General features: G+C 42.8%; 2 protein-coding genes across 3 annotated transcripts in view; one reads left to right on the forward strand and one right to left on the reverse strand.

Moving 5' to 3' along the window:
• Positions 1 to 1970: 1970 nt before the first annotated feature.
• Positions 1971 to 15010, forward strand: LOC139455441 (uncharacterized). The gene is made up of 9 exons (XM_071236992.1): positions 1971 to 2008; positions 2844 to 2921; positions 5598 to 5839; positions 7389 to 7489; positions 8807 to 8986; positions 10372 to 10658; positions 11445 to 11589; positions 13388 to 14015; positions 14688 to 15010. Exons 1-9 carry the CDS (start codon positions 1971 to 1973, stop codon positions 15008 to 15010), a joined length of 2022 nt encoding a protein of 673 aa, XP_071093093.1.
• A 4598-nt stretch (positions 15011 to 19608) lies between these two features.
• The window catches only part of LOC139456249 (protein HIRA-like), a 40505-nt gene continuing 35794 nt past the window's right edge, over positions 19609 to 24319 (reverse strand). For both annotated transcript variants that reach the window (XM_071237866.1, XM_071237865.1), the window contains exon 27: positions 19609 to 23805. In XM_071237866.1, the coding sequence (XP_071093967.1) occupies positions 23698 to 23805 (108 nt within the window). In that variant the 3' untranslated portion in view covers positions 19609 to 23697. The remainder of the gene's footprint in view (positions 23806 to 24319) is intronic.

The raw sequence follows: 24319 nt of genomic DNA on the forward strand, positions 1-24319 counted from the left end.
TAAACAACAAGCAGACTAACAAACTTCCAGTGTTCCTGTGTGTATTTCTTGTTTCAAATGATGCACACAACATGCAGTTCTGGGTGAAGAAACCAGGACCGCAGATGGACCAAATTCATTACAAGCAGGTTTCTATAATGTTCATTTAAGGATTGACTGTGTATTTTTTCGGTTCATTGAGGTATGAATCGATAAACCGATGTGCAAACTGTATGAATCCGCAACTATATCCACGGCTACGTCAGAAGTAGATGGCTCTTCAGAAAACGAAGACGTAAAGTAATTGGACTGTACCCTTCTATCTCCCTACCTACCATTAAGTAATAAAACAGCACAGTGGGGTGTTACCAAATTGCTGACGTAATGTATTTTTGGCAATGCTTTGTGCTAGACTCGAAGCACAAAGGTTACTTCCGTTTATGTAATGGGTGTTAACGGTGGTGACACTATGATCTCCAAGTCTATTAAGACTGAATCGGACGGAAATGTCATAGCGGGTTGATAGCATACTCATACAAGGCAATTTTATAAACACTGAAACCGTGTCCACAACTTCAACGGAATATACTAATTTACATGATGTAACGTGTTGGTCCTGACAGAATTATTATCGTTGTGATATTAAAAACATCGGTCCACTTGACACAAACAATAAATAACTCGAGATTGTTCCTGCATTTCCATCGATTGTTCAGGAAACGTTCTTTGTGTGAAATCTGAAGAACATCAACTATGTCTGTATTATGAATGAGTGAGTGAGTGGCTGAGCCAGTGAGTGAAAGAGTGGGGTTTGGGTGAGTGAGTGGTGAGTGAGTGGGGTTTGGGTGAGTGAGTGAGCGAGTGAGTGGCTGGGCGAGTGAGTGGGGTTTGAGTGAGTGAGTGAGTGAGTTTTGGGTGAGTGAGTGGGTTTTGAGTGAGTGAGTGAGTGGGTTTTGGGTGATTGAGTGAGTGAGTGAGTGGGGTTTGGGTGAGTGAGTGAGTAAGTTAGCGAGTGGCTGGGCGAATGAGTGAGTGAGTGGGGTTTGAGTGAGTTTTGGTTGAGTGAGTGAGTGGCGGGGCGAGTGAGTGAGTGAGTGGCTGGGCGAGTGAGTGAGTGAGTGGCTGGGCGAGTGAGTGAGTGAGTGGGGTTTGAGTGAGTGAGTGAGTTTTGGGTGAGTGAGTGGGGTTTAAGTGAGTGAGTGAGTCAGTGAGTGAGTCAGTGAGAGGGTTTTGGGTGAGTGAGTGTAAAAGGTATAAGTAGTGACTTATAACATTTTACCAGATTACACGACTGCGTTGATTGTCACTTTATACCCTTTGCTGTACGAAAGGTAGGACTGGAAATGCGTTGCGGCCGATGTACGACACCACTAATCCGATACGCTGTATGTGCGTATTAGCGTAATCCGATCAAGTACGCGCTGTAGCGCTATAAACCGCTTGTATGCTGGCTTCTACTTAATATTTCGCATTAGGTAGGTTTTCACGCGAGATCTGGTAAGTCTGACCTGGTACGTGACACGAGGTGGTGCACAGCGGTGAGAGATTGTATATGATGATACTGCCGTTAAAAAACTAAATTCAGGTAATGCTAAACATGTTTTTGGCTTGTACGTTTAAAACATAACCATTCAACTATACTGAAAGTGTTATCAGATGGTCGTTTTAAAGGTCTCAAACATGTCCGTTTGTTTACAATCATGTGGATATGGCGGCACTATTGTGAAACAGAAATATATATGCCAGAACGTAGTAAATATCATATATCCTGACGTAAAAAAACCCAAGTTATCAAAATTTATTTTGTCAACGTTGAGTTGACGTTAAGTACCATGTTGATGTTTGTTGATTTTGTTTTCTTGATGAGCGCTGATCGTGATGAAAACATGATATTTCTACTGTATTCTTATTTGTCAGTGACTATTTACGTTATTATTCCTGATTTATAACCACAGTTTAGGGAGTGCAGGGCATGTGGACCTTGATTCAAAATGGCGGACATCCAGGGAAAGATTTTCTTCGTATACACGTGAGTACAATGTTACCTTTTGCTCGAGATTTGAATGAGTTTTTAAATCAGTAATATCCCTTGTGCATTTGGAACAGCATGTTAGTTTGTTCAACGGGAGAATGGAATTATATTTACAGAATATTTGTGTAACGTGATTAATGTTTACCAGCGTGAAAGGAAAAGGCGTAGGGAGTGGAACACTACTTGAGTGAGTGAATAACGATTAACGCGACTTTAAACAGTATTTCAGTTATACCACTGCTGTCGCCTTCATGAAGGATAGAGCGTTTGGGTGAAGCAAATAGTGCAGGTCTTAGACATGCAGATTCGAACCCAGAGCTAGCGAACCTGACCCACCGAAAAACCACACACATTTTTATCAACAAGTTTTCACATGGAGAAATTTCCCATCCATTGGCCAACATCTACATAGATGTAGATACAGAGTATTTCCTGAGAAACCGAATGTATAATCAATCAAATTTTATATACATTTGTGTACATCAAATAATTCTGCTTTTCATGTTTGTCTTTAGACTTGTCTCTCGTGAAGATTCTGAATTATAATGTAATGTACCGTAACTGGCGATTATGGCGATCGATGCTCATGGTTTCAATAACTGGATGTCTGGTCCAGACTCGATTAGATACAGACCGCCATCATATAGCTTGAATATTGCTGAGTGCGGCGTTAAACAACAAACAGACAAACAGACAGACTTTCAAGTGCCGAAAGGAGTTTGGGGCATTACTGTTAAAAGCAGAGAGTGTTTATAGTTTAGTCGGCTTATATTTTTAATTAACAACACTGGAACCACTGAAATTAACCAGAGAATTGATCTCCCCCAAACAGACACGAGGGTAATGAAGATTCGCCGCCATCTTGCACAGAAAAGTATGACGAGGAGAAAGGTTTGGATGAAAATTTCAGGTAAGCTAGATATACCTACAGCCACATGGTCAACACAGCCACATTGTTTACACTACGTTTCTCCTTCACCCGTGAATACTTTAACAGTCGACGTTAGGTCTTCTCGCTAATAGGAACCAAAGAATCACGCCACCGTCAGCGAGAGGTGTACTAGCGTGTGCTCTGACCAATGAACGTTCAGATAACATCGGCAAAATTCTCGTGCAAAATGTGCTATGGCCTTCTGCCTTTGCTCTAAACACTGCTTCAATTTCAGGCAACGGTAGGGATCGCACAAAGACTATACACGGAGTATGGCTCTTTTGACTTCCCCAAACACTGCCTCATTTCAATACCTGATTAAAAATAGCCACGCGTCATTATTACATGGCATAACGGCTGTGCGTATTATATTAATAACAATGCTACTTATGTAGCGCTAAACTCCACACAATAAGGTATGCTCAGAGCGCTTGCAAGAACTGATGGTATTTCGTTTTCGTACTAATGCTTTAAGTCATAAATCCGGATTGAAGTGTCTCTGAGGTGGCGTGTGATTTAGCAGCGAATGAGGGTCAGCTTTAAATCCATCGATCAGCTGCTACATAGGTGAAGGGTCGATTTCCAAAGGTCTTCTGATTGGTTATGGAACTTCCATCTTTTTGATTGAGCTGGGGTCTTGAAGGGGCGTACTTGTGAACAATATCACACTGGTAGGCTGGGGCTGTTTTCTTTACACATCGGCAGGGTTGACGGGAAGCTAGTGAGGGATTTTAGCATATATGTTATATGGCAGTCTCGGTGTGATCTTCTGACAATGCCTGCCACAATGCGTGTTTTGGATTTTCTTGATATTGCACTAGTCTAGCCTTGAACGAAGCAATGCCCTGGCGGGTGCAGTTACACCTCATTCTCATTCTCTAAAGGTGTCTCTAAAGTTCAGGGGGCACGGGTGGCCCAGTTTAAGGCGCCGCGATTCGCTGTGCAGAGTTGCGTCCCTTGGGCACGCCAGAAACCTATGATTGTGAGTTCGAATCCAGGTTCGCCCCAATTATGTTTCAAGGTTTGTCAGCACCATACCCGTGCTCGTGGGTTTCACCGAAGTGGTAAACGTCTGATACCTGCATCACTTCGGGCTTTCCTCCCACATTAAGCTGACACGCCGCGATATAACTGGAATACTGTTAAAAGCGGCGTTAAACCCAACTCACTCACTCACTCTAAAGTTCAGGTTAGATCTAGGCTAAGGTAATTATTCCGTTAAACGTACCTTCCCAGGTTCTGTAGTACTTTGAAGGGCATTCATATGCAAATAAAATAAGAATATAAAAAATAACCTGTTCTATTGCATTGCTTGAGTAGACGTCTGATCTGATTTTCCAAGCTAAATAACGTATCATGTTGTACTCCGATATTTTTTACAACCGCATCAAAATGAACAAAGGTCTATCCAACTGTGACTTGTCCACGGAGTATATCTTGTCTCTCTCTCTCTCTCTCTCTCTCTCTCTCTCTCTCTCTCTCTCTCTCTCTCTCTCTCTCTCTCTCTCGAAGTCCCGCCCGAATCGGTTCTCGCAACAACAATGATGCACCGGGGACCCTTTTTTTCTTCCGGGATCCCCACTGGGTAGCCTAGTGGTTAAAGCGTTCGCTTGTCACGACGAAGGCCCCAGTTCGATTCCCCACATGGGCACAATGTGTGAGCCTATTTCTGGTGTTCCCACCGGGAAATTGCTGGAATATTAATAAAATCGGCGTAAAACCGTACTCAATAACTCTCTCACTCGCAGCACTGCAGTAAACGCGAGGTAATCTTCCGCTTTGTCTGTTAACGCTAAGACTGGCTTGAGAATTGGTCTTCAGCAACCCATGCTTGTCGTAAGAGGCGACTGACGCGATCGGGTGGTCGGGCCTGCTGACTAGACTGATAAATGTCATCGTACATGATCCCGAGGCAAGGGCGTTAAGTGACGATAAAAGTCCAGTTCCACCCTTGCCGAACTAGGCTGAAAATTTGTGGCCCGATCATAGCGCCACCAGTGGCTTTTACGAGTCATGGCCCTTCCTATGTCACCCCTATTGACCAATCCGATTCCATTTGCTTCACACAAAATGGCGGTGCTCAGTCAAGAAGATCTGATTGATAATCAACATCTATATTGTAATAAAACGGGTCTCACCTCGTGAAGTGGATCAGTTCACTTGAGCACCTTGATTAAAAACATGAAAAGATTTGGAAAATATCTGTCGACGCCCAGTTGACGGTACACGTGCTTTGCAAATCCTGCTGTCGACTGAAATCTGCACGTTGAAATCCATGTTGCTTACTTACCGGATGTCTAGTTCGTTTTTCAATTTTGATAGGACTTAGGACTCGTTCGTCCAGCGAAAATGTAACTCCGGAATTCCAGCTTAGTTCGGCAAGGGTGGAAACTGGACTCTTATAGTCAGCTAACTTCCTTGCCTCTGGAAGATGGTCATCGTATTCCAATTGCGTGGATCGATGCTCTTGATATCAATCACTTGTCTGCTCCAGACTCGATTATTTAAATACCGCCGTTGTGTAACTGGAATATTGTCGAGTGCGACGTTAAACGACAATTTATAATATAAAAAAATAATAAAGATTGTTGATTGATAATGCTGACATTTTGTGTGAATTTGCATGTAAAACAACCTACATTTTCACCCCGACAGCGAAGTATTTGGAGTTCTGACTGGTGATGGGTACCACTGGTGCCATGACAACCTCGGCGATGGCGCGGCTGCAGACGACTATGAGAATTTGCAATGTCGTCTGGAGGTTTGGGACGTGCAGACGCGAAACACGAGACTGGAAGAGTTGGACCTCTCGGCAGACGACATCCTCAGCAGCGACATCTATGAAGTGCGATCAAAGCCTCTCGTGTTGCACGATGGCGTCACAATAAACGTCCCAGGTAGTAGTAGTAGTAGTAGTAGTAGTAGTAGTAGTAGCAGTAGTCGTGATTGCATCAATTTGGAGAAAGACATAATAAATAAAGTGGTCCGTGGCATTTGATTGGCTAGCTAAACAATTTGTTATCGTTTGTTTCCAAAAACTGAAACATATTTAGACCACGCCCGCTAACAGACTACTGTGTCCTGATTGGCTGACAACAGAATGGGAGGGGTTTGTGTTGCATCATTGGACAGAACGTATTGTTGTCATCCGTTATTTGTAAGTTGGTGATAAAAGAGGCAGTCTGTGAAGTTATTATTGTTGACGTATATATTTATAAGAATTAATTTCAATATGTTTGCGTTTATGGAGTTATGGAGAACATCGGTATTTTACGCTTATACCTAGAAATGTAATTCTTAAGAATTAGTGGAACATTTTGGTGTTTATGGAGGTATAATCGTAAACATCGATGTACAAACTGTAAATCCACTGAATCACTTGCAAATTATTTTTACACAAATAAATCTGAAATTTGGAACCAAACTATCTTTTTAAACAAGAAACATCTGAAACATAAAACAAAACTGTTTTCACAAGGACTTTCGTGACAAGCGAACGCTGTTAAAATACAAAGCTAATATTAACGAATGACCTTGTCCGGGTGTTATTATCAGCCATACATAGCTGAGATACTCCTGCGCAGTTATTTTACCAGGTCGGGGCACGGGTGGTCGGTCTTGTCGACTCAGCTGCCGCAATTCTTTGTGGAGAGTTGCGTCCCTTAGGGGTTTTAAACACACTGTCGTGGTGAGTTCGGATCCCAGATTTGCCCAATCTCATTAAAATAAGATCTTAGTTCTCGCTATTGCTAAACAAATATCTGAGGATATCCCATTAAGGGTCACGTCAGAACGACCTTTCATCCAACCAATGAGAGCGTCGCTTACCAGATCATGAAAGTGACAGTCGGAATGTGTTTTCTAATCATGCAACCACGAAATATTTATCACGGGGTATTCCGAACGATAGTTACGGGTTTTATGATTATATCCATACAACCTAGGCCATCTATAAGCTATTCCAGAATGTTCTTCTTATCAGTTTTGAATTTTTTAATCGAGAATACGTCAAAATATGTTTCGAAGCGTAGTCGCCAGTTTGAAACTAGTGTCGTAAAGCTCAAGAAAGCTGCCTTCTGATTGGCTAATATCGATTTCTTGTCAGTCATTTAATTAGTCGGTCAAAATTCGAGAAAGGTCGTTCTGACGTGACCCCTAATGGAATGTCCTCAAATCATTGTCTAGCGGTAGCGAGAACTAAGATCTGATTTTAATGAGATTGAGATTTGCCCTGATTATGTCTCTAGATTTGTCACCACACCCTGGTAAAACACACCAAATGGTAAACGTCTTCACTACGTGTTTCCCTCACACATTAGGCTGGAACGCCGTGATTTGACTGAAATACTGTTCAAATCGGCGTTAAACCAAACTCACAACTACCAGGACTAGCTTGAAAAGCATTGCTATATTATGAACATGACCAAGACGTAGCTGTATTTCCAGTAAATATACCCAAGAGCTACGTCCCTCCAGGAGAAATGTACGACTTCTACCTCAAGGTCATTGAAAACGGGGAATGGGTTTTCGTTCCAGCTGTTTACAAGGTAAGACATGGCCACGGATGGGCGTGGATGTCCGTCTCAGCCCTGCTTGTAACAACTAGCAGATATTCGTGCAGATAGTACCAGTAGAAGATCGGATCACGTGTTTTTTGTTTAATTGTTTTTAACCGGAAGGTAAATGTGTCATTACAAAATTAAAACAAATCCTTCAATTCAATGTCAATGTCAACACGCTGCTGATGAATGGGTATTTATTTATAAAACACAGTTACTACAACAGCTCGACATACTGATAATGACAATACTTTATCCGGCAATTTGGTTAGCCAATAAAACAATTTTGTTTAGATGTGATTTATTATGAAGTGACAGAGCTCCATACCAACACGGACGGGAAAAAGTTAAAACAGTTTCAGTTTCAGTTAAAACATCTTAATTTCCCCATCAAATGTAATCTTTGTTTGCATATTTTAAATAAGCATCAGTGCTTCCAGTTTAACTTATTTCTGTAAAATATCTTGGATACTCCAATACAACTTCCACAGTCGTGGTGTTGAACCTGGCAGGTATTAAGTCGTCTTTTATTGTCTAAATAAAAGGGACAAAACCCTCCCTATAGCCACAGAAAAATCTCTGCTGAAAGCAGAGTCTATTGTACGATTCTAACTAAATCATGAGCATATGTATCACTATCAACACAAACACACGTAAAAGCAGGTAAAGTGTTCACCTTAACAAACACAGGAACATATGGTACAAGTCAAAATAGGAATGCGTCAAATGTCCTCCACATGTCCAACATAAAACATTTTGAAAGCTTTGAATGTTCTTACCTTGATCATAATTTCAAACTCTTTTCGATTAGAGGAGGGCTACGCCAATGTTTTTTTTTTGTTTTTTTGTTTAATGCCACACTCAGCAATATTCCAGCTATATGACGGCGGTCTGTAAATAATCGAGTCTGGACCAGACAATCCAGTGATCGACATCATGAGCACCGATGACATGCATCAACCAAGTCAGCGCGCCTGACCATCCGATCCCGTTAGTCGCCTCTTACGACAAGCAGAGTCGCCTTTTAAGGCAAGAATGGATTGCTAAAGACCTATTCTATCCCGAATCTTCAGGGATCGGCTACGCCGATGCTCAAATCCGGTCTAGATAAAAATATTAATTTGTGTCTCGCATCAAACTGAACCATTGCATCTGTCTAAGGAAGGTTATCATTCAAGGCTAGATCGATCAACATCGCAATGTTAAGTTAACAAGCTTTGAACTCGCTAGGACAGCCAACTGGGTCAACAAAGTCCCTCTAAACTCAACACATTTATGTAAAAAGCAATATTTGTGACTTTTCAGCACGGATGTGCGCGTGCGCACCTTGACAGCCTACAGTTGCTGACAGTGGTGGCCAGGCTTAAACCAGAGCGGACAATAATCACGCCAGAGGGCGTGGAATTTGTGTCAGACAAAGACCCGGATGTTAAAATTGAATTCCCAAAAGGAGCCGTGGCAGAGGATGCGGAGTTCCGGTTTGTGGTGGGTATTGTGTTACCAGGCAACCAGACACGTAAACAATGAGTGAGTGGGCTGTGTTTACCGCCGCACTAAACCGTAGTTATGTCACGGCGTGTCAGGTCAGTGATGCAGGTTAAACGCATCTTTGGTTAAACGCATCTACCCGAGTCAAGCGTGTCCACTAGCATATTTCAAAGCCTAGTCTCTACCCTTGCCACATCAAGCCCACTTTTCTAGGCTGGACCGGGGCGCCACCTCCCGTAGATTAATAGTTGTGCCCTTGTAATGAACATTCGATATCCAATCATATCACTGTTCTTAGCTCCTATGGTTTCAAGATGGCGACAAGCATAGGCGAAGACAGGCTCCATCAAACATCGAAAATATTCGCGAAAAGACATTTTCGTGTCACCAAAGGCAGGTAGCGGTAATCCCTACATACCAGTTTGCATCAGTTCTTGGAATCGTGACTATTCTCATCATCGTACGGCTTACAAGTGCAGTATTGGGCAACTTGATTTAAAACTTAGAAAATGCTTGTCTTTGCTAAATTGTTGAAAATGTTCAGCGCAAATTCGTAAAGCTATGTCATGGTTTCGGAACCAAGATGTTGATTTTGTGAAACGTTTTCTGATTGAACTATCGATATGTGCTATAGTCCAATCATATTTAGCATAGAAAGGTGGGCTTGCTATGGCACATTAGCGGACGATCTTGTCTGACAAGCACGGTTATGGTGCCGATAAATCTAGAAAAATAATCAGGGTAACAAGATTTCGGGCCCATGGTTATAGGTTTCTGGCACGTCTAAGGGACGCAACTCTCAACAATGAATGGCGACGACTGGCATCCAAAAAGCCTAATTAAATTGAATCAGATCAATGTTTGTGTTTTTAAAAGATTTCTTTAAAACAGGGATATATTAATGGCGAATAAAGCCAGTAAATCATTTTTTTAAATACCCTAAAATTCGGTTCAGGTGTAATTGCTGTACGGAAAGGATTTCGCCCTGAACATTTATGTACAAATTCGGTCATAAAGGTAACCTCGTTAAATCCCGTTCGGGCCACGTGTTAAAATGGACGCCATATGTACATACTACTCATAACAGAAAAAAACACCCACAATTGAAAGGCTGTGTGTTGCAATACCCACCAGCCATGACAGATTAAGTAGTCATATATATTAACTTCATTTGAGTAGTATATAATATTATTCGATGTCAGGATCAATTAATCATTGTGTAGTTATTTACGGACAGGCTATTTCCCAATAATCAAACGGTAAACGTCTGATACCTTCGTCACCTTCCACCCACGTTCAGCTGACATGCCGCGTTATAACTGTATACTGTTAAAAGCGGCGTTAAACCAAACTAGCTCTCTCACTCACCCAATACATTTCAGACGGAAACGGTTGATCCAACAAGGTCATTCGAATACCGGAACTACAACCCCAACACATTTCAAAGCATTATGGGATTCTCCACAACCGTCAACATCGAACACAACCTTAAAGGAGAGCTACAGACAGGGGCAAAGGTGACACTGCCCATTCACGAATGTAACGACGACGACGACGGTGATGGAGACGTGGTCTTCCTCCGGTGGCATGATGGTAAAGTGGACATCGTAGACGACGTTCCTACCAAGGAAGAAGGATGCTACAGCATCAATGTGAAAGGGTTCTCTGCGTAAGTACACATTACTCGAACAACCTCCTAATATGTTGGGGCAGGGGTGACCTAGTAGTCTAAGGCGCAGCGATTCCCTGTGCAGAGGTGCGTCCCTTTGGCTCGCCAGAAACCTTTGATCGTGGGTTCGAATACCGGTTCGTCCCGACTATGTTTCCAGATCAGTTTGCACTATAATCGTGGGTTTCAGTTTCACCATCGTGGTATACGTTTGAGGCATGCATCACTTCGGGCTTTCCTCCTACATCAATTTGGCAGGCTGTGAAATAACTAGAATACTGTTGTAAGCAGCGTTTAACCCATGTTACTAACTCGTTACCCCTGAGGATTCGCGGGGGAGGGGGAATATAGATCCCAAGTAACGAATAATGGATCGGATGGTCAGGTTCGGTGACTGATTGATTCCATGTCATTGTATCTCTATTGTGTGATGCTCAAGATGTCAATCACTGGACTCGATTATTTACTGACCGCCGTCATATAGCTGGAATATTGCTGAGTACGGCGTTTAACAACAATCAAAAAAAATAAATCGTACAACCTTCCAAAACAATCCCATTAGTCATGAATAAAGGGGGTCTCTGATATTTGCTGGAGGACATTTTTTTTTTAAAAAAAGCTGAAACGAAGAGAACATCGACCGAATATTTCATATTTTTCCAAAACCATGAGGCAAGAATCGTAATCATGGCGAAAATGATATTCGAAGCCACGACAATCGGACAGTGGTGACTATGCATGCGTGCCCTGTACACCAGACAGCTAATACACAACGTGTTCTTCCAGATACAGTGCTGTGCGAGTGAGATCAGCGTCGGTGTCAAGGTCGGAGATTCTGACGGCGGCCCGGTTTTTGTCGGGGAGGGAAAACCTGTGCACCCTTCTCTGCTTCATCAACAACAAAGCCCTCGTCGGCTTGCCAGTACTGCTGGTAAATATAAACGTTGCACCATCAGTTCTTCAGTCAGTCAGTGGTATATTTCCAACACTATGAGAGCCTCATCTCAAACATCCTGTGATGAGAGAATCCTTACTAGGTGTAGTGGGTAGAGCGTCTGCCCGGGGAGCAACCCTTGAAGATCCGGGGTAGAATAGGTCTTCAGCAACTATGCATGTCGTAAGAGGCGACCAACGAGATCGGGTGGTCAGGCTCGCTGACTTGCTTGATGCATGTCATCGTAACCCAATTCCGTGGATCGATGCTCATGATCTTAATCACTGGATTGTCCGGTCCAGGCTCGATTATTTACAGACCGCCGTCATATCGCTGGAATATTGCTGATTGCGGTGTTAAAAAACAAGCAAACAAAAGCCCGGAGAGCGGAAGGTAGGTTATTCCATCCCCTGGCCCGGCCATACGAGATAGCACTAGAAATGGTACTTGTTGTTACCCTGCCTTGTGCTCGGCATTAACAAGAAGTGGCCGTCTCTGAATCCGTATACTCTGTTAGAGTTGGGTATCACAAAAAAGCAAAGCCGTCATGAGTCTGGACTAATACCAGCAGCCAAACACACATGCATGCACGACGCTTTAAGTAAAGTGATATAATCTTTAAAGCTTTGAGTCGTATTGGGCCAGGCTGAATTACTGTTTTTAGATTTAAAACCTCGTGGTGTGCCTTGTCGTTGAGCGAGTTTGGTTTAACGCCTCTTTGAGCAGTATTACAGTAAAACCAGTTATACAGCTTCATGTCGGTGAAAAGGCAGAAGTGATGCAGGTTCCTTGTATAAGCTAGGTACCCTCCGATACACATGCCCATGTCCTGGGCACTCCCCTGAAGCACGCGTGCTTACATGGATCCTTTACACGTTTCTGCCTGCCAAGAGCGCTGCTTTGAACATTATTCCAGTCATATCACGGCGTGTCGGATGTGGAAGAAAATCCTGCTGTCCATAACTATCGGCGCCAATTACTGTGAAGTGTTGGCTTCCCTTGTTAACTTTCCACCTTTTGTTATCGTATTAGTTTTGTTATTCTTAAATGTACATGTATATGCTCTCTGCATCATAGCATTAATGCACCTGATGAAGGAGTAAGCAAATACTCCGAAACGTTGTGTTCCTCATTATAAAGAAGTTGACATCCATAAATTCTCTTCCTGAATCCAAAAAGTGATTTCAAATTTTGACTTCTTTCACTTGGTGACACCAACAAGTGGTGCCGCAAAACAAAGGATCATATTCAGGTCGAATCTGGGATTCTAACCCACAATCAAAAGATCCTTCTACGCCCGAGGGACGTATGGAATAAGAATTCCAAAAATAACTTGAAATATTAAACATACAAAAACTAGTTTCATTGTGTATCATTGGTGAGTTGTCATGACCCTTGTGCGTTTTCAGAGTTTAGCACATAAGCACATAAGCACTTCCCTTGTTAGTACATTAATTTAATGATTCATGGGGGGCACGGGTGGCCCAGTGGTGTAAGGCGCCGTTATTCGCTGTGCAGAGTTGCGTCCCTTGGGCACGCCAGAAACCTATGATTGTGGGTTCGAATCCCGGTTCGCCCCGATTATTTTTCTAGGTTTGTCAGCACCATACCCGTGCTCGTGGGTTTCACCGAGGTGGTAAACGTCTGAGACCTGCATCACATCGGGCTTTCCTCCCACATTAAGCTGACACGCCGTGATGTAACTTGAATACTGTTAAAAGCGGCGTTTAACCCAATTCACTCACTCACTAATGATTCATGCGGGTAGCACATCTAACTCGTCGTTTGCTCTCAGGTCGACGTAGTTGAGTCGTGTCGAGCAGATGTCGTGGCGGAGGAACACAAACGTGCCGGGCTTGAGGAGATCAGCATGAGTCGGTCACGTGACATCCCTGTAGCCGACAGGGAGAGGATCCGGATCGAATTGAGTGGAGATATTACATACGCGCCCGGTATCCCAAGACAAGCGTACGCACTGGTGTTCGTTAAAGCTGCCAAGAAAAACCACGTTACCTTTCCAATGAAAGTCAAAGTGTCATCAACACCTTTCAGCATCATTACGTTTATTGGTAACCGATCACAGTGGACGCACAGGGTGCACTTCAATGTTAATCGAGGAACAAAGAGTTCCAAGAATCTGCTCAGTCAGCCTCGGCAAAGGTTAGGGTCAGCCCTGTCTCGCTCTGGCTCAGCACTGCCTCGTTCTGGCTCAAGCCAGTCTCGTTCAGGCTCTGCAACGGGGTCGGTTCAGTCCGAAGGCAAGAGAAGACCGACCAATACAATGGTAGGTAGGCCGGATGTTCCGGACAGACGTCAGCGATTGGTCAGCTGTAGCAGTGTATCATCCGCTGAAACGGCTTCGATGATGTCATCTCTAGCTTCACTGTCGTCAATTTCCGAAGATGGAGTGTTCGAGGAGAAAAGTAGGTTGTTTCTTTATACTTTTACGATCAATATTTTATAAACATTGATATTACGGGAGGGAATATCTTCTCAGTACCCCGGGTTGTAGTGACCCCTCACCCATTTTAGAAAGCATGTTACACATAGTTAAACGTTTTTTAACATCGACTTAATGAGAATCTATTTGATTTCAGTGTGTGTGTGTGTGTGTCTCTCTCTCTCTCTCTGTGTGTGTGTGTGTGTGTGTGTGTGTGTGTGTGTGTGTGTGTGTGTGTGTGTGTGTGTGTGTGTGTGTGTGTGTTGCAAATGAATAGCTTGTTAAACAATATGCCTAAAATGAATAGTTTGTTTCAATGAAAATTACCATAGCTTTTATGTGTTGATAGTGAACACGCCTCCTTAAAAATCAAGTGGATGCTTCCTGAATCATTTGGTGATACGTTTTCAACTGTGAATAAATAAAAACGCAAATTTCTTCGCGACACAATTGCATGTCGTCAACACTTATATGGAACTTGAGATCCCAAAACGCCACCACCTCCCTTTTTCCAAGCGGCTCTATCTGCGCTTGCTCTTACGTAGCTATCTCACATTTCAATATTCTACAGACATAGACATAATTACATGTAGAATAACGTGTATCTTTGCAGTGTTTCAGTATAAGAGATGTTCTGTTTCTCCTTGTATCGCAGGGCACCCAGCTCTGTGCGAGAAGAGCCTTCTGGTTCTAAGTGAGCAGCTGCCTTGGTCTGAGTGGCAGAAGACGGCCATTGAACTCGGGATGACCTTGACCCAAGTGGAGAGAATCTCAGAAGAGGCCAGTGGACGTCACATCAGCCCTGCCTTCAGAATGTTTCACAAGTGGATAGCTACCAACAGCGGCAAATCCGACTGTGACCTCATCAATGACCTCGCTTGTGCCTTTCGCGAGTTCTCCCGAAACGATCTGGCGGATGTTTTAATTGCGGCTGAAAAAGATCGACTACCGCTTAGGAGAAGGGACTTCCATAACTGAGATCCTGCATCAACCATATCAGAAGCCACAAGAAGATTTAACAAGACACCTTATACAGTGGCGGATACCTACTCCACCTTGAAGGGTAGCGCAATAGTCGAGTTACTACGTTAGTCGTGACAGGATACGCTGATTATCATCGAGATATTTTCGGGCATAGATTGCAAAGCAGTTTACGGCGCAGAAACTTTCTGAGCCTTGCGTAGATCCGACAATTATGGTTTGAATCGGCCTCAAGTTGGACCTTCATCCCACTTTAAGGACATCCCTAATACGGCAGACATACTGTTAAACCAATTAATGGCCGTTTGTGTGAAGACAGACATACCGCATGAAAGCATGTTCAGCTTGACCAAAGCAAGTGGCTAAAATCTTCAGTTTGCTCATGATCTGCCGAAGTGGACCAACACTATCGGTGTCATGCTTAGGCCATAAGCTCAGGGGTGGGTGGGTGGGTCGGTGCTGTTTCACTAAAGTCAGCAATACTCCAGCTATATCACTGCGGCTCATAAGTAATTAAGTCTAGACCAGACGTACCAGTGCCTGAGAACACGAGCAACAATCCAGGACATTGGGGGGAACATGACACAAAGTCAGGTAGGTCACAACTTGACAGACCCTTCCCTTATTTCAGTTTCAGTGCACGGCACTAAGGACCTACGTGCGTTTTTCTTCTGAATCCACACTGGGCTTCTGTGTTGACACATAGCATCTACAGATGAACGCAGGTGTATGCCTGTTTGTCGGTTGTTAAACGCTGGAATACTGAAGCCATATGACCGCAACCCGTAAATAATCCAGTGATATAGTGAGCAACGATCCACACTGTCACTTAACGATCCACATTTTCAACCAACACACCAAGCCCTGATCCATTCGGTCGCCTCCTACAACCTGCAAAGGTTGCTGGGGACCTATTCTGACCCGGATTCTCCACTGGGAACGTGAATAGAGCAGAAATTTTTTGTTTTAGTGATCAAATTATCTGGCATTTACCCGTTATATAACCCTGTATTGTGTGATAGCAGCTGAAGTCGTTTGAATGTTATACATAGGAATGAATCTAATTGAACTGGCTGAAACATCGAAGATACATGTTTGGAAATGAGGCAATGTGTTTGGCTTTAAGCATAAACCATATGGGGTATTTTCTCTTTTTTCTTTATTTGAAGCATATGAGCACCATACAGTGTATGTGTACTTCCAGATCAACGGATTGACAAAATTATTTAATAAAACATCTTGACAATGACCTAAATATTTAAAACTTACTTCGTGCCTGGACATCAAAATATGATTAACTTTGACAGTCTGTTTGGTTGGCAGCGAGCCTTGCTATTACCATACAGTCAATTTGCGCATGCTTGACACGCTTCATAAATACACGAGGGAATGAATTATAACCTCGCCCTTTTCACAATTCCAGTCTCAGGGCAGCCTGAGAATAATCGGACATAGAATAGGTAAATCAGTGGTCGACGGAACCAGCACCGATTCACGCTGTCGGGGTGCGATGCCACTTCATAGGGGGGAAACGATACACCAGTGCCCCGTCACGCAGCTCAATATTTCCTGCGACGATACGGTACACGATACGCTTTTTCTGTATCGATACAATTGCTAAAGTTAATTACCTACCACTCATTTACTGACGCCCAACCCAGCGTTTTTGTCGCGTGATTTGACGTATATAAGTATCGTATCGTGACCTAGGTATCATATGCATCGTATCGTGGCCTTGCTGTATCGTTTGACCCCTCGATCCACACCATGTGCCAGGCACCGTTCCACAAAGACTTCCTAGTTATACGAGAGTCGCAACTTGCGTTGTCTACATAGACTAACGACTGTGGGTCTTTCGGAGGAACGCGTCTTGGTCAAGCACTGACCCGCCCGATCCTTATCACAGGCGGCTCTTACGCTCTCCGGCAACCTATGCTTGGCGTAAAAGGCGACTAACGGGATCGGGTGGTTAGGCTCGCTGACTTGGTTGATGCATGTCATCGTATCCCCATTGCGTAGATCGATGGTCATGTGAATCACTGGATTGTCTGGTCCAGACTCGATTATTTGCAGACCGCCGTCATATAGCTGGAATACTGATGAGTGCAAAACAAACAAAACAAAAATATGGATTCAAATACACTGTTCAGATCCAACCTTGTCGTCCAATGTTTGTCCACAGTGTGACTCGCTACATAATGGTAATAAAAAATAACAAACAAGTATATTTGACTTGTACAATTTCATTTCATCAACTCATATCAGACAAACAAATCCCTTCACGGTTTCCCACGATCTCAACAGTTTGGTGGGGGAGAACATTTCATAATTTGCCCTTGACCTGGAAAGCCCTCCTGAACATTTGCAGCTAGCATATCCTTCAAGGAGAACACAAATTTGTTTAATAAAAAAACTTGAAAAGAAACATAATAAAGTCTAAACGTGTTCATGGAATGGGGCCACTAAAAATAGCATACCTATCTTATTACTTCAAACAGGATAATCGGTTAGAATCCACCAAGATATGTAGATGGAGAAGAACCACGACAACTCTTTGCATAGCACTTGGTACACTCAACTCAAGAGATGTAATAATACCGAGACAGGCATTGATGCTTGGTCAATACACACACGTGACACCACCAATTATGTCCACATACACATGTGAAGTTGAACCATGCAAAGTTACAACACGCTCGCAAGGTTCAAGATACTAAGGTCGGACTGCATGTGGAAACCAACACCATTGTTTTCTCTATAAATGTATTACTAAGACATTAACACAGCGGGAGACCCACAAGGTATCTCACGTAGTTCTCCTGTGAGGGATCAAACACTTCCAATCATGTCCACATACGAATGCTGGTACAGCGCCTGTTACAACTGGTGAAGAGATACCTTTGGTGAGGGCAATCAGTACAAAATGTCCATCTGGCACGCAACTACATGATACATTCTATTTGGGAAGTCAATATCTAAAGGAGACCAACTAGTTGATCATGTAACAGACAAACGTAACATGAATAGCCCATTAGAAAATCTTATTTTTAATTTATTTCACTATCATCATGACCACTACCTGTTTTTCTGAAGAATTCATTTGACCCCAGGAATATGCTTTCAAAACTTAGGACACTGGAGACGTTTCTTTTCCTTGTCTTGTCCTTTAAAGCCACACTCATCACTATGATGGTGGCCTGAAAATATCAAATCCGGACCAGGCAAATAAGTGACTGATATAAGCAAATCAACCAAGTCACTAAATTTGACCGGTCGATCTCCATTTCGTCGCCTAACGACAAGCAGGGTTTACTGGGGACCAATTCTAACCCAGAACCCCCACAGAGGCTTTTTTTTTAGAGGAGAGGAGTCACTGTACCAACAACTATCACTGATCTTGCAACAATCTCGCCAACTGCAAAATATATACAATTCGTATATACAACATATGAAAAAAACATTTCAACAAGTTCACATCCATAGTGTAGAAATATGGCAAAATGGTATTGTAAGGTATAAAACATAGCAATACAGCACTAAGTGTCATCGACAAACATAATCACACTACCCTATATAACAGGGTCTCAATTGTCCAGATGCAGGTATCTCAAAGCTACAACACGCTCGCTTGGTTCAAGATACTGGGATCGAACTGCATGTGGAAACCAACACTATTGTTGTCTATCTGAATGTATTACTAAGACATTAGTGAGTGGGTGAGTATGGTTTTACGCCGCTTTTAGCAATAGTCCAGCAATATCACGTCGGGGGACACCAGAAATGGGCTTCACACATTGTACCCATGTCGGGAATCGAAACCCGGGTCTTTGGCATGATGAGCTAACGCTTTAACCACTAGGCTACCCGACCGCCCCTACTAAGACATTAACACTGCAGGGCTCCCACAAGGCCTCTCACACAGTTCTCCTGTTAGGGATCGAACCTTGGCAAGTCACATGACCCTTAGGCAGATGAGATAAAAATATTAGGAGCCTGAAACTTTTTTAAACAAGCTTAACCTGGCAGACATGAATAGAATGCCTACAAGTTTCATAAATTCAAGAATTTCTCAGGTACTTTTAACCCTGCTTTGAGACTGTCATGAGGTTGTGAATCTGTGATGGGGATTTATAGTTGATGCCATTCCCAAGTATAGCTCCTGCTCCACATCAAAATACACATGGCAGGTTCCTTCATACACCTAAGTGACTGCAGACCAAAGTTAATTGGTGTTAAAACAAATAAGGATATTAGGCTGAAAGAAATAATAGTCTTGGTTCTCAGGCACTGCCCACATGATCATGAAGTCAGCCCCACGTTTCGTTTTTATTTCCATTTTTGAAGAAAAAAGAAATCCAAGTCCAATGGTAGTCAAATACTGTATTCCAGTATTTTACTCATCAAGGAATACATATATGTAGGGAGGCCCTTTCCCAGGTTGATTGTACACAACTTTTTATTTGGTTACATACCTGTTTGAACAACCTTAAAAAAAAAAAAAAAACACCGCCTGCCCGCACTATATTTACTAAAGCCATTGCCCGAGAACCAATTCTTTTATTTCCTAAAGCCTTATTCAATAGATATTTTTGGTTTTGGTCTGATTCGTCACTGAATGACAGTGCATGTATGAGGAAGTGACTGTTTCCAATAGTCACCATTCCTGCTTTCTGTTCTGCAAGCTATTGAATTGATATCACTCCACACCTCATTCAGAAAAATGTTCTAAAATGATGGCCCGGGCGATGAATTAGCGTTTAAAGTATTTCTAAAGTGATGGTGTTCACTATGTCCTTGGGGTGTGAACATAACTAAGTGCAAAAGTGCATTATTAATGCCATTTTATAGTCATGAGACAAGCTCACTCCAGCCTTCTATTCCATTGCATAAACAGCATACCTCCCTTGACGTATGAACAACCTGGCTGCTACAATGGTTCATAGGACTCAGGTGGGAAAGAAGAACCTGACCACTTGTTTTTTTATTCAGATGAATTAGGTCAGTTCAGACCAGATATGAGCACAGCAAAACTAGTTTTTGGAGGGTATAGTTGGTTGGTTGCTTTGTTCTTTATCGCCGCACTCAGCAATATTCCAGCTATATGACAGCGGTCTGAATATAATCGAGTCTGGACCAGACAATTCAGTGATTGACATCATGAGCATTGATCTACACAACTGGGATCGATGACATGCATCAACCAAGTCAGTGAGCCTGACCACCGGATCCCGTTAGTCGCCTTTTACAACAAGGAGTCACCTTTTACGGCAAGCATGGGTTGCTGAAGACCTATTCTACCCCGGAATCTTCACGGGTCTGGAGGGTATAGTATGGGTGTAGTCCTGACAAACCAAAGAATCAGGCATTGAAACCCACTCATTTATTATTCAACTATGTTTCTTTGTGACTTGAAAACTGCACTCAGCAATATTCCAGCTATATGATAGCAGCCTGTAAATAATCAAGACTGCAGCAGACAAACTAGTGATTGATATAATGAGCAATAATCCACACCATTGGGGTACAATGCGTGCTACCAACCAAATCAGTGTCTACCAAACCAATCCTGTGAGTCTGTCCAACCAATCCACTGAGTCTGTCCAACCCATCCACTGAGTCTGTCCAACCCATCCACTGAGTCTGTCCAACCCATCCACTGAGTCTGTCCAACCAATCCACTGAGTCTGTCCAACCCATCCACTGAGTCTGTCCAACCCATCCACTGAGTCTGTCCAACCAATCCACTGAGCCTGACCAACCTATCCACTGAGTCTGACCAACCCATCAACTGAGTCTGACCAACCCATCCACTGAGTCTGTCCAACCCATCCACTGAGTCTGTCCAACCAATCCACTGAGTCTGACCAACCAATCCATTGAGTCTGACCAACCCATCCACTAAGTCTGACAAACCCATCCACTGAGTCTGACCAACCCATCCACTGAGTCTGACCAACCCATCCACTGAGTCTGTCCAACCAATCCACTGAGTCTGACCAACCAATCCACTGAGTCTGACCAACCAATCCACTGAGTCTGACCAACCCATCCACTGAGTCTGTCCAACCAATCCACTGAGTCTGACCAACCAATCCACTGAGTCTGACCAACCAATCCACTGAGCCTGACCAACCAATCCACTGAGTCTGTCCAACCCATCCACTGAGTCTGACCAACCCATCCACTAAGTCTGACCAACCAATCCACTGAGTCTGACCAACCAATCCACTGAGTCTGTCCAACCAATCAACTGAGTCTGACCAACCCATCCACTGAGTCTGTCCAACCAATCCACTGAGTCTGACCAACCAATCCACTGAGTCTGACCAACCAATCCACTGAGCCTGACCAACCAATCCACTGAGTCTGTCCAACCCATCCACTGAGTCTGACCAACCCATCCACTAAGTCTGACCAACCAATCCACTGAGTCTGACCAACCAATCCATTGAGTCGCACAAATTTAAACTGATTCCTCCAGAAAATAAAGGCTGATTGTCAAATTAAAAAAAATTACATGCTGCTTTAACCAGTGTTGGGACTGGATACAAAATCCCCTGAGACAATAGATGAGAATAACCTTGACTGTGCTCTTCCCTGACCTTTGATGAGATGAACCAATAACTGGTCAAGATGCTGCCATGGAGACATACCATATTTTGCTGTCTATAATCAGGGGAGCAACTTGGCTAATTTTAACTGTAAGCAAAATATACTTTACAAATGCAACGCTAGAGGCAAACTCCCCAAAAATGTTTTTAAATTAGATTCTCTTTAACCCTATTTCCTGCATTTGGGGACTGTTTATGTTAGATTTTATTTGTAACAAATATTGGTAATTTATTTATAATGTTTTATTTGTAATATATATATATGTTTCCCCCCAACGTCGACTTTCATTCATCAAACATCTATAATGACAAATGAAATCTGAACATTAAAATGAATCGATATTATATATTTCGATGTATTTACATCTTCATTTGTGTGTGCAAAGATTCCGATTTCCAATGGATGCTGAAGCAGATGGAAAACAATGTGAAATCTTCTACCCCTTTCATCACCCCGTCATTCTAGGGGCCAAAACCTCGCAATATAGATGGCGATATACGGTATGTTAGAGACCACTGCTGAAGTAGCTGGAAAACAATGTTAGATCTTATACCCCTTTCATACCCCTTTCATACCCCCGTCATTCTAGGGTCCCAAACCTCGCAATATAGATGGCGATATATGGTATGTTAGAGACCACTGCTGAAACAGCATCGATGAATTGCATTGCGGAATGCTGATGTATTTACATAGTGATTGGCGATCAATATCCTTATGTCTCATTGCAGTAAACTGTTATGTATTTTATTCCTCACATTTCCTCTTATGACCCTCTCAAGGTCTGGCAGTGAATCAACCTCAGTCACAAAAGTCAGTTGGAGTTCAATATGTGAACAACATCTCAATTGTATCACAGGGTGTCAGTCTATAGTGGGAGTGATGCATGTCTTAGACGTTTACCACTTTGGAGATGATGCTGGTATGGTGCTGACAAAACAAGGATCGTAACCAAGGCGAATGATCAGCGGATCCTGGCATAACAAGAGATGCAACCCTGCACATTGAATCACAGGATCTTAGACCAGACTGTGAATCATATATATATAGCTGCAGATCAGTTTAAATATATCATGATGAATGTTGACAGCAGAAGGCAAAAGGCTCAGGTTGCAATATATGATATATACATTGCAAGCTACAGGTCAATTTGCAATATATCATGATATATATATATCATAGAGTTAAACTCAGGTTGCAATATTTCATGATATATGTCTTGCAAAGTAAGAATCAGTTTGCAAGATATGATATTATTGCAAGGTAAAAATTAGGTTGCAATATTTCATGATATATGTCTTGCAAAGTTAGAATCAGTTTGCAAGATATCATGATATTATAGCAAGGTATACAAATCTTGTTGCAATGTTTCATGATATTATTGCAAGGTGAGAACCTGGTTGCAATATTTCATGATATCATTGCAAGGTGAGAACCTGGTTGCAATATTTCATGATATTATTGCAAGGTGAGAACCTGGTTGCAATATTTCATGATATCATTGCAAGGTGAGAACCTGGTTGCAATATTTCATGATATCATTGCAAGGTAAGGGTGGGGAAGCAATATATACCAAATACATGATCATCAGAAGATGAATTCATAAAGATCTCAACAATGGGTTTGGCATCTTAGATTACAATTTTTACAGCACAACATTTAAGTATTGATCGTTTCACGGTGGTCCTTTCATCCCATGAATATGTACAATGATTCCATGAGCTGCGCCTGGCTGACCTTCCTCCACGCTCCAGGCTACAGATGAAGGAGTTAGTGAGTGAGTGAGTGAATATGGTTTTACGCCGCTTTTAACAGTATTCCAATTATATCACGGCATGTCAGGAAAGCCCGAAGTGATGCACTTCAGTGAAACCCACGAGCACGGGTATGGTGCTGAGAAACCTAGAAACATGATCGGGGCGAACCGGGATTCGAACCCACAATCATAGGTTTCTGGCGTGCCCAAGGGACGCAACTCTGCACTGCGAATCCCCGCGCCTTAGACGACTGGGCCACTCGTGCCCCCGCTGATGAAGGAAGAGAAGCAAGAAGATGAAACCAGGAGGTAGGCCGACTCAGACTGACTCTAGCTGCTCATGATATTCTGTGTAGAGGCGCTGCCATCGGAGATTGCTGCCAATTATTGGGAGGATTTCTCGTAAAACATCTCTTTTGTTGAGACCCTGTAAAAGACAAGTCACTTTACAAATGTACTTCTGAAATTTAATGTTTGTTTGTTTGTTGTTTTAAACCCCACTCAGCAATATTCCAGCTATATGATGTAAATGATCAAGCCTGGACGAGACAATCCAGTGATTGATACCATGAGCATCGATCCACGCAATTAGGATTCGATGACATGCATGAACCAAGTCAGCTAGCCCAACCACTCTGTTAGTCACCTCTTACGACGGGCATAGTCACTTTTCACTTCAAGCATGGGTTACTGAAGACCCCGGATCTATTCTACCCCGGATCTTCATGAAACTTAATGGCCAACTGGTATATACTTGGGAACACAATTAAAAAAAAAGCACCGTGGGAGCACAAGTTGGGTGTCTCAATTGCAACACTGTTAACACAAGTCATACAAATCGATTCAAAAGGCAAGTAGCAGACAGAGGTAAATAATGACCCTCTCTTTACCAGCATCCACAAAAATGTAGTCCTTGTTAGTATATTTTCCTAGATTGACAG

This window comes from Haliotis cracherodii, unplaced genomic scaffold (assembly GCF_022045235.1).
Source record: "Haliotis cracherodii isolate W230 unplaced genomic scaffold, xgHalCrac1.p SCAF_11, whole genome shotgun sequence".
Classification (NCBI taxonomy): domain Eukaryota; kingdom Metazoa; phylum Mollusca; class Gastropoda; order Lepetellida; family Haliotidae; genus Haliotis; species Haliotis cracherodii.

Bases quoted from the DNA above. Each gene is read 5' to 3' on its own strand.
- LOC139455441 (XM_071236992.1), top strand. From the start codon at position 1,971: ATGGCGGACATCCAGGGAAAGATTTTCTTCGTATACAC. The intron at 2,922-5,597 runs GTAAGCTAGATA...TCACCCCGACAG, and splicing joins GGTTTGGATGAAAATTTCAG to CGAAGTATTTGGAGTTCTGA. The intron at 11,590-13,387 runs GTAAATATAAAC...GTTTGCTCTCAG, and splicing joins TCGGCTTGCCAGTACTGCTG to GTCGACGTAGTTGAGTCGTG.